Below are 9,986 nucleotides of genomic sequence, written 5' to 3' on the forward strand. Positions count from 1 at the left end.
AGCACCCGGATGAAACCCGTGTAGAGGGAAAACGTGCAAACTCCACAGTCAGTGACTGAGGCTGGAATTGAACCCAGGTCCCTGGTGCTGTGAGGCAGCAGCGCTAACCACCGTACCACCCCCATGAATCCACATTGCTTTTACCGAGCATAAACAAACTCGACTGATTATGCCAAGTTTTACAGAGACTAGATGGTATCAGCTCTGTGAACCAAATACTGTTGTGCCCATTGATACCTGGTCCAATGCTAATTACTGGTCCCAGAGTCACAGGGGCGCTCTGGGTGATGCAGGGTCCACTGTCCCTGTGCGCTACCCTCAACTGAGAGAACAGACACTGACAAAACGAGAGAGCTGAGTTCGTATAAAATATTTATCGTAAATTGCAAAGTAAACAATCGATACAAACACTGAAAATGGAAAATATTAAATAACATCAAAAATTCCTAGGCATCGCTCGGATAATGGACGCGTCGGGGCAAAATCAGCCATAACACAGAATTGGCATTCATCTCCATAAACCTTGTCCATTTTATAAAATAAACTTTGCTTGTGAACTGCAAAGCTTTCAAGAATCTTATTTTAAATCCTTTTATTTGTACAATTGGCTGCAATAAAGCACCAGGTAGTTATAAAACTCACAGCCGTGTCACTTAACTTGTATCATCAGTGCTGATCCATTATCCGCTCAGCCATTTTAGAGGAGAGAGGGAGGGAGGAGGAGGTATCAGTTAATTCAGTCAGGAAAGGATAGCTGCGGGAAATGTGACTCCTCCGTTCTCCCCCTCTCTTCTGAAGGCACTGACTCTATCAGGGGCTGCAACCCCATAGGCTGTGGGATAGGGACAAACAGGCACTTCAATTTCAATGTCAGGGTGGGAGCGGTATTATGGAGCGGGGTGACCCAAGGGACATTGTTGGGAGCCCGAGAATTTCTGATTTCCTGCAACGAGACAGACTGCGAAACCCAGCGCAACTCGGTTAAACTTTCAGCACCAAACGGGTAGGGGCAGTGGAATTGGAAGGAGCTGTTGAGGCTAATGTGGGGAAAAATGCACGAGTGGGTAGCACACTGGAGACTGGAACTTAATGCAGACCATAGTCAGAGGTCCTTTGGCCCATCGCATCTGCACCAGTCAAAAACAACCACCTAGCTATTCTAATCCCATTTTCCAGGACTTGGCCCATAGCCTTGGTTTCGCAAGTGCACCTCTAAATATTTCTCAAGTGTTATGAAACCTTCACCACACTTTCAGACCGTGAGTTCCAGACTGGGACTGGGAAAGGGTGAAAAAGCTTTTCCTCACATCCCCTCCAAACCTCCTGCCCCTTCCCTTAAGTCCACGCACCAATGCGAACACGCGTTGCGATAACGGAAAAGGTGATATTGAAAAGGATCTAGGCACTTAGCAAACATGTGTCCAACCGAACTGCTCTGGGGTCTGGCCAGACTGGACCTCAAATGTTGTGTCACGTTCCAGTTATCTAGGCACAGAGGAGAGATTTCAGCAATGGAGACAAGGGAGAAGGAAAGTAAAACCTGATGACCTAGCTTCCTTGCCTGTGTGGGGCCAACCAAAAAGTGAGTCTGCAAGTGTGAAAGGGACTGAGTGAAGAATGTTGGTGGCACGATGGCACAGTGGTTAGCACTGCCGCCTCACCATGCCAGGGATCCGGGTTCGATTCCCAGCTTGGGTCACCGTCTGTGTGGAGTTTACACATTCTCCCCGTGTCTGCGTGGGTTTCCTTTGGGGGCTCTGGTTTCCTCCAACAGTCCAAAGATGTGCGGGTTAGGTTGATTGGCTAAATTGACCCCTTAGTGTCAGGGGATTAGCAGGGTAAATAAATGGGGTTACGGGAATGGGACCTGGGTGGGATTGCGGTCGGTGCAGACTCGGTGGGCCGAATGGCCTCCTTCTGCACTGTTCCAGCTATCATGCTGAACGTTGGTGGAAAGCTCTGCCGGTCCCCAATACTCTTCCAATACATTCAGTACCGGGTTCCCGAAGGGGAAGGTGACAGGCCAGCGATCACAGACATCTCTCAGGGTAGCTCCGCTCCTGTGGTGAAGTGCATTGCAACAGCTTCCAAATGCATGAAGGGGAGGTCAGAGGACAGCAAAGGTCCAGGTTCACTCGATAAGGCCCACCGGTGTCTGGGGGAAGACCAAGATATTTCATCAGGCTGCCAGGCATTGTTCCAATCTGTCCAGCACCTTGCACCGCATTTCTTTTGCATCCAATTTTGTACTATAGCCGTGACCTTGGAGTAGGGGGTTGGGGGGGGGGGGGGGGTGGGGTCAAGGAAGTGCATTTCCATAGGGATTCTCCCTGCAAGGACAGGTTGACCTGACTGATCTGGTTCTGTGCTGTTTATCCTGTGTAACCCAAGCAATCCACCTGGGGAATTGGGGTGTTGGTGGCGTCCATTCTCAGAAGGCCTGCGGAAAGTCAATATTTAAGCTTCACCAATTTTCCCCAAACAATTTTCACCTTTGCGACTGGGCTGAGTTGACCGGGCCCTGTGCGCCAGAAGGCCGTGGGTTCGATCCCCACTCCGGGACTTCAGCGCATGGGGTCTGGGCAGACACCCCCGGGGTGGTACTGAGGGAAATCCTGAGAAAGTTTTCAAGATTCTAAGGGGACAGATGAGCTGGATTGTGATGTGAAACTCTGTAAGCGGCCGGGAACACAGGCCGGAACGAAGAGGGAAGATGAACAAATAACTTTGATTAAACTTCCTCACATAGTGGGTATCTCTTCTAGGGCCAACCAAAAAAACTAAATCAAACAAACTCAGGGACAAAGCAAGAAGGGCAGACCCCAAAAATGAAGGAAGCGCCCAAAGGCAAAACGTTAAGGAAACTTAAAAAATCAAACCAAAAATGTGATTAAAGGGTCAATAACACACCCCAGCCCCTGCAGTGCCCAACGGGCACAGAAAGGCCTCGATGGTGCCCGTAGACTCCACATGCCCCCTCTCCAGGGACACCCGGCCGTGAATGTAGCCACGGTAGAAGGACAGACGGTCGGGACGGATGACCCCCCCCGCGCCGCCTCGCTGCCTGGACCTGTTTACGGTGAGTCTGGCCAGACCCAGGAGCAGGTTCACGAGGAGGTCCTCCGCACGCCGCACTCCGTACCGGGTGCCTGTAAATCAGGACTGAAGTGCAAACGAAACATCAATAAAAGGTTATTTTTTTAGGTAATTAAGCAGGCATGTAGAACAGACAAAAGGGTGAGAGAGTAGAAAGGGAGAAAGAGCAACAGCAGGAACTATGCAGATTCTTTCTGGCAAAAGAAGTAATGAGGAGACGGAGATGGGTTTCTTGATCTTGGTGACCAACTAAGGGGACGGTAGTGTCCTTTCTGCCATTGTACTAGAGTTAAGGAGGACATTCAGAACAGAATTGTTCCTTGTACGAGCAGTAACTTGCTGGATGTGAACAGTATGTCACTCACAAGGCACACTGGCTGAGTAACTGGGTCTAGAGTCTAGACTGTCCATTCTGAGAACGTTTCAAAGATCCAAAATGAGCAAAACAAAAAGGACATATTTTTTAACAAAAAGAGCTGGAATAAAACTGACTCATGTCCTGACCATCTGGTGTCTCCATGGTGATAGGGCAGTGCAATAAACTTTCACAGCAGCTGGATCCAGGAATTTTAAATCCTTAAGAGACGTGTCAAATGGGAATGCCAAGAGATTTGTAATAGATTTAGCAGAGACTGTTTCTCTGAGATGACTGGAAGCTACCCACAACCTACACAACTCCCCAAGTGTAATTCTGACTTCTGATGAGAGCAGGAAATGCTCAATATCAGCCTCCAACTAGCCTGGTCTTCATCAGATATTTCCTCTATTCTTATCTGAAAACTCAATTATCTTTACCCTACAAATGGAGGCATGTTTGTAACCAACGTACAGAGGCATTCGCTGGGCTAATACCTGCTGTGTGGAGGTACTAAACCATGCGGATGACCCTGGTGTGGAGAACATAAGAACAGGAGGAGGCTATTCAGCCCCTCGAACCTGTTCCGTCATTCAATTGGACAATTGGCCGATGGGTCATTTTCATTTATTGGGCAGGCCATAGTGACAGGATTGGGGCACTGACCACACACATCCTTCACCACTGCCCACATTGCTATCTCCCCCCCTCCCTCTCCTCCGCCATCCGTGGTTTCCCCTTATGTGGGTCACCCCACGATTTCAGGGACCAGAGCTGAGGCTCATTTTCTTGCTCGGGGATGAGAGCCCCCCCTCCCCCCCCCGCCGCCCCCCACCCCTTTCCTAGATTTAATAAGAGCTACTGGACAGGTTAAGAAACGACACGTCGTTACCGAGGCTACGACTGGCGGGATCGCTCGGCAACCGACAAAACTTGCAACGGAGTGAGGCGAAAACCCCTTGGAACGTCGTGAGAAGGAGCACCAACCTTTAAAAACGTGAATTAAAGGGTGAAATAGCTGCAACAAAAATACATTTTTATGATATTTGTATTACATCTGTAATAGAGACAGAACGTTGAGACAGCAGGATAGAATCGCGCCTTAGGGCGGCAACACAATCGAGGTGGTATCGGGTCAAGGTGCCCATTATGCAATCCCCACTTGACATTCCATCGTCCCGCAATTGAATATTTGGCCAAATGTGTAACACACGGTCAACTCGATATGTTTTACGCTGTTGCCCAAGTCGCATACCTACCCTGCCGAACTTATAACACATGCAACTCATTCATAGCAGTGGCCCTGTGAGGTATTCAGTCCTTTTGAGGTGAATCGTGTATACCTAACTATTAATATACATTGAGGCACATTGCAAGTTAGTCAACAATTAATGGTTAGTCTGCACAACTGCGCTCTCCCACCCACCCTGAAAAGCACAGGGAAGGACGGTACCGGGTGTAGCTGGGGTTCCGAGGTCATTCCGACCCGCTCGAACACGGGTCGCGTCCCTGTGTATTCTGCGTCCCCCTTCCCAACCCGCCATTCGCCATCGGGGCGCCGGCCCAGACCAGCGGTCACAGCTCGTCCCTGGAGGCCGAGTCAATGGGAGAATGCGAGACGTCCAGGTTCTGCGCTGCCTCCCGGATCTTTGCCTGCTCCTTGGTCTTCTGCGACTTGGCGCGGTCCCAGTCCGTCTTCAGCTTCTCGTTGTCCCAGACCGTGGAGGTCTCCGTGTCGCTCACGTAACCCGGGTCGCCCGTGTAATGCGTGGGGTAGATGAGGAGCGGCTCCACGGAGAAAGCCCTCAGGTCGCGTTTCTCAAAGTGATCCATGTACTCGGACCTGATGGGGGAACAGAAAGCTGCCAGGTTCAAACAGGCCAAGGAGAGCGACTGGAAAAGACAGGGCAGGACAGCAGCAAGCTAAGAGGAAGAACATCTTCGGAATAAGCACCCAAGTCCTTATTGTTTTTGAACTGATTCAGGGGAGGTGATGGCCTAGTGGTATCATCGCTAGACTATTAATCCAGAAACTCAGCTAATGTTCTGGGGATCCAGGTTCGAATCCCGCTCCGACAGATGGTGGAATTTGAATTCAATAAAAAATATCTGGAATTAAGAATCTACTGATGACCGTGAAACCATTGTCGATTGTTGGGAAAACCCATCTGGTTCACTAATGTCCTTTAGGGAAGGAAATCTGCCGTCCTTACCTGGTCTGGCCTACATGTGACTCCAGAGCCACAGCAGTGCCCTCTCAACTGCCCTCTGAAATGCCCTAGCAAGCCACTCAGTTCAAGGGCAACTAGGGATGGGCAATAAATGCTGGCCCAGCCAGCAACACCCATATCCCATGAATGAATAAAAAAAAACTGACATACCTCGGATATGATGTGGAGATGTCGGCGTTGGACTGGGGTAAACACAGGAAGAGTTTTAACAACACCAGGTTAAAGTCCAACAGGTTTATTTGGTAGCAAATGCCATTAGCTTTCGGAGCGCTGCTCCTTCGTCAGATGGAATGGATATCCACTCCAACGCTCCGAAAGCTAATGGCATTTGCTACCAAATAAGCCTGTTGGACTTTAACCTGGTGTTGTTAAAACTCTTACTGTGTTTACCTCGGGTATAACAGCCTAACCCACAAGTCAGATGACTGTCCCTTTGAAAGACATTCAGAGACATTTCTTAGCAAGTTGGGAGATGCCATTTGGTCACTCAGTTAGATCAAGGCGGATCTGATCTTGATCTACCCACCGTGGTTCTGTAACCCTTCCCCAACAAAAATCTCATCAATCTCAGGTTAGAGATCGCTCCCCACGCCAATCCCAACAATCTTTTAGGATTCTAGATTTCCATACCCTCTGTGTGAATAAATGCTTCCTGACATCACCCCAGAACCTCACCTCAGCATCTAAGTTAAAAAAAAGTAAAGGAAAAAGTTTAATTATTAGTCACAAGTAGGCTTACATTAACACTGCAATGAAGTTACTGTGAAAATCCCCCAGTCGTCACACTCCGACGCCAGTTCGGGTACACTGAGGGGGAATTTAGCACGGCCAATGCACCCTAACCAACACGTCTTTCTGACTGTGGGAGGAAACCGGAGCACCCGGAGGAAACCCACGCAGACATGGGGAGAATGTGTAAACTCCACAGTAACCCAAGCCGGGAATCGAACCCGGGTCCCTGGCGCTGTGAGGCAGCAGTGTTAACCACTGTGCTCCCGTGCCGCCCAATCCCATCTTGCACGCATCCAGATTTTAACCCAAAAGTAAGAAGAGTGGAGAGCCTGACCTCCGTTCCATTCCTGCACCTTTCAGCGCATTAACACCTCACCCACAGAACGACCAGTGCCCCAGCTCTCCCCCTTGTTTCAGCGCAGGGTACGTACACAGGGTGCTTGTTGTACATCACGGGCAAAAATTCATCCACGGGCAGCATCTTATCAAAGGGTTTGGCATCGAGGAGCTTCTTCGCCCCTTGGAACGAGAGGGCGTATCCGAGAGTCCAGTAGGAGTAATCGGCCTCGACCAAGTTCCGGACCCCGGGCACCGGCTTCTCCGGATGATCCACCTGCATCCGCTTTCGGCCAATGTAGCTGTGGAAGCAGAAACAGGGGATTCTGTTAAAGGAGCGGCAGGAGATTAGAACGGAGGGAGGATAAATATCAAACTAGCGCAGACAAGCACAGAAACGAGGGTGGGGTCCTAGGAAGGCGGATCCGAGCAGAAGATCAAGGCTGGGCTGTCAATGAAGATGGTGGCACAGTGGTTAGCTCTGCTGCCTCACAGCACCAGGGACCCAAGTTCAATTCCGGACTTGGGTCACTGTCTGTGAGGAGTTCGCACATTCTCCCCGTGTCTGCGTGGGTTTCCTCCGGGTGCTCCAGTTCCCTCCCACAGTCCAAAGATGTGCAGGTTAGGTGGATTGGCCATGCTAAATTGTCCCTTAGTGTCCAAAGATGTGCAGGTTAGGTGGATTGGCCATGCTAAATTGTCCCTTCGTGTCCAAAGATGTGCAGGTTAGGTGGATTGGCCATGCTAAATTGTCCCTTAGTGTCCAAAGATGTGCAGGATAGGTGGATTGGCCATGCTAAATTGTCCCTTAGTGTCCAAAGGTGTGCAGGATAGGTGGATTGGCCATGCTAAATTACCCCTTAGTGTCCAAAGATGTGCAGGTTAGATGGATTGGCCATGCTAAATTACCCCTTAGTGTCCAAAGATGTGGAGGTAGGGAGGTTGACCATGATAATTGCGCAGGGCCATGGATATAGGGCAGAGGTGAGGGCCTAGATGGGATGTCCTTTCAGAGAGTCAGTGCAGACTTAATGGGCCGAATGGCCTCTTTCTGCACTGTTGGGGTTCTACGGTTCTAAACAAAAGCCATTACATAAAAAGAAGCAAGGGGATGAGGGAAAGATGGATTGAGAGCATGGATTTAAAAATAAACAGTAAAACAAACAGCCATTGTCGGGATTGCACAAGATTCTTGTGTTCCAGATTGTTAGTCTTAGCTTAATGGGTAACGGTATCGCCTCCAAGATAGAATATTGAGTGTTCAAATCCCACTCCAGGGATGGGAGTACAAAATCCTGCTGACATTCCAGTGCAGTATTGAGGGAGCGTCGGTCTTTGGAGCTTTTTTATTTACCGCTCTTTGACGGGCTGTGGGCGTCACTGGCAAGGACAGCATTTATTGCTCATCCCTAATCGCTCTCAAACTGAGCGGCCACTTCAGAGGGCAATTAAGAGTCAACAACTTCTGGAGGCCAGACCAGGTAAGGATGACAGATCCCCTTCCCTCAAGGATATTCCGCTGCCTCGGAAAAGCAGCCAACATAATCCAACATAACCCCTGGGGGTCCTTGTGCCCCGGACATTCTCTCTTCCACCATCTTCCGTTGGGAAAAAGATACAAAAGTCTGAGGTCACGTACCAACCGACTCAAGAACAGCTTCTTCCCTGCTGCCATCAGACTTTTGAATGGACCTACCTCGCATTAAGTTGATCTTTCTCTGCACCCTAGCTATGACTGTAACACTACATTCTGCACCTTCTCCTTTTCTTCTCTATGAACAGTATGCTTTGTCTGTATTGCGCGCAAGAAACACTGCTTTTCACTGTATACTAATACATGTGACAATCATAACTCAAATCAAAATTGGTGAACGGGGATGGGTTTTTAGGACAACCGATGATAGTTGTCACGGTCACCATCACTGAGGCTAGCTTTCAACTCCAGATTTTATTAACTGAATTTAAATTCCACCAGCTGCCGGGGTGGGATTCGAACCCGTGTCCCCAGAGCACTAGCCTGGGCCTCTCTGGATTACTAGGCCAGTTACATTACCGCTGTCTCCCCCATGCTGTCTCGTTATGTATCACCCCCATAGGTACATCCTTCAGATGACATGTTAAAACAAAACCAGGTTAAAGTCCAACAGGTTTATTTGGTAGTACGAGCTTTCGGAGCACTGCCCCTTCATCAGGTGAGTGGAAAGTTGGGTTCACAAACACGGCACATATAGACAGACTCAATTACAAGTTAATTGAGTCTGTGTCCACATATGCGTGTTTGTGGACCCAACTCTCCTCTCATCTGATGAAGGAGCAGCGCTCTGAAAGCTCGTGATACCAAATAAACCTGTTGGACTTTAACCTGGTTTTGTGAGACTTCTTACTGTGCCCACCCCAGTCCAACGCCAGCATCTCCACATCATGGTAAAACGAGGCCATCTTCGTTGGGTGAAAGATATCCCCTGGCTTTGCTTCGAAGTAAAGCAGGGGAGTTCTCCCCAGTATCCCAGCCAATACTCATGCTCAATCTACTTCACAAAAACATGGGAACAAATCACAATGCTCATTTGGAGACACAGTGGGCCGAATGGCCTCCTTCTCCTTCTGAGATTCTGTCAGAATCTGACCATTATCACGTTGCAGTTTGTTGGGAGCTTGCAGTGTGTAAAGTGGCTGCCACGTTTCCTACTTTCCAACAGTGACCACACTTCAAAAACACAACTCAATTGGCTGCAAAGTGCTTTAAGATGTCCTAAAACTCTGAAAGTCGATATCTAAAGACACAGAGGGGAGGCCTGCTGGTATTATCGCTGGACAATTAATCAAGAAACTCAGTTAATGTTCTGGGGACCCGGGTTCAAATCCCGCCATGGCAGATGGTGGAATTTTTAAAGTAGATTTAAAGTTTATTAGACACAAATTTATCAGACACAAGCTGACATTAACACTGCAATGAAGTTCCTGTGGAAAATCCCCTAATCTCCACACTCTGGTGCCTGTTCGGGTACATTGAGGGAGAATTTAGCATGGCCAGTGTATCTAACCTGCAGACCTTTGGAGTGTGGGAGGAAACTGGAGCTCCTGGAGGAAACCCACGCAGACACAGGGAGAACATGCAGACTCCGCACAGACAGTGACCCAAGCGGGGAATTAAACCAGGTCCCTGGCGCTGTGAGGCAGCAGTGCTAACCGCTGTGCCACCGTGAAATCTGGAATTAAGGATCTCTTGGTGACCA

General features: G+C 49.1%; 1 protein-coding gene across 3 annotated transcripts in view; it reads right to left on the reverse strand.

Moving 5' to 3' along the window:
- Nucleotides 1-355: 355 nt before the first annotated feature.
- LOC144507806 (procollagen galactosyltransferase 1-like) overlaps nucleotides 356-9,986 on the reverse strand; it is a 69,141-nt gene continuing 59,510 nt past the window's right edge. For all 3 annotated transcript variants that reach the window (XM_078235117.1, XM_078235120.1, XM_078235118.1), the window contains 2 exons: nucleotides 6,846-7,052; nucleotides 356-5,294 (listed from right to left, as the gene is read on the reverse strand). In XM_078235117.1, the coding sequence (XP_078091243.1) occupies nucleotides 5,027-5,294; nucleotides 6,846-7,052 (475 nt within the window). In that variant the 3' untranslated portion in view covers nucleotides 356-5,026. The remainder of the gene's footprint in view (nucleotides 5,295-6,845; nucleotides 7,053-9,986) is intronic.

This window comes from Mustelus asterias, chromosome 19, assembly GCF_964213995.1.
Source record: "Mustelus asterias chromosome 19, sMusAst1.hap1.1, whole genome shotgun sequence".
NCBI lineage: Eukaryota > Metazoa > Chordata > Chondrichthyes > Carcharhiniformes > Triakidae > Mustelus > Mustelus asterias.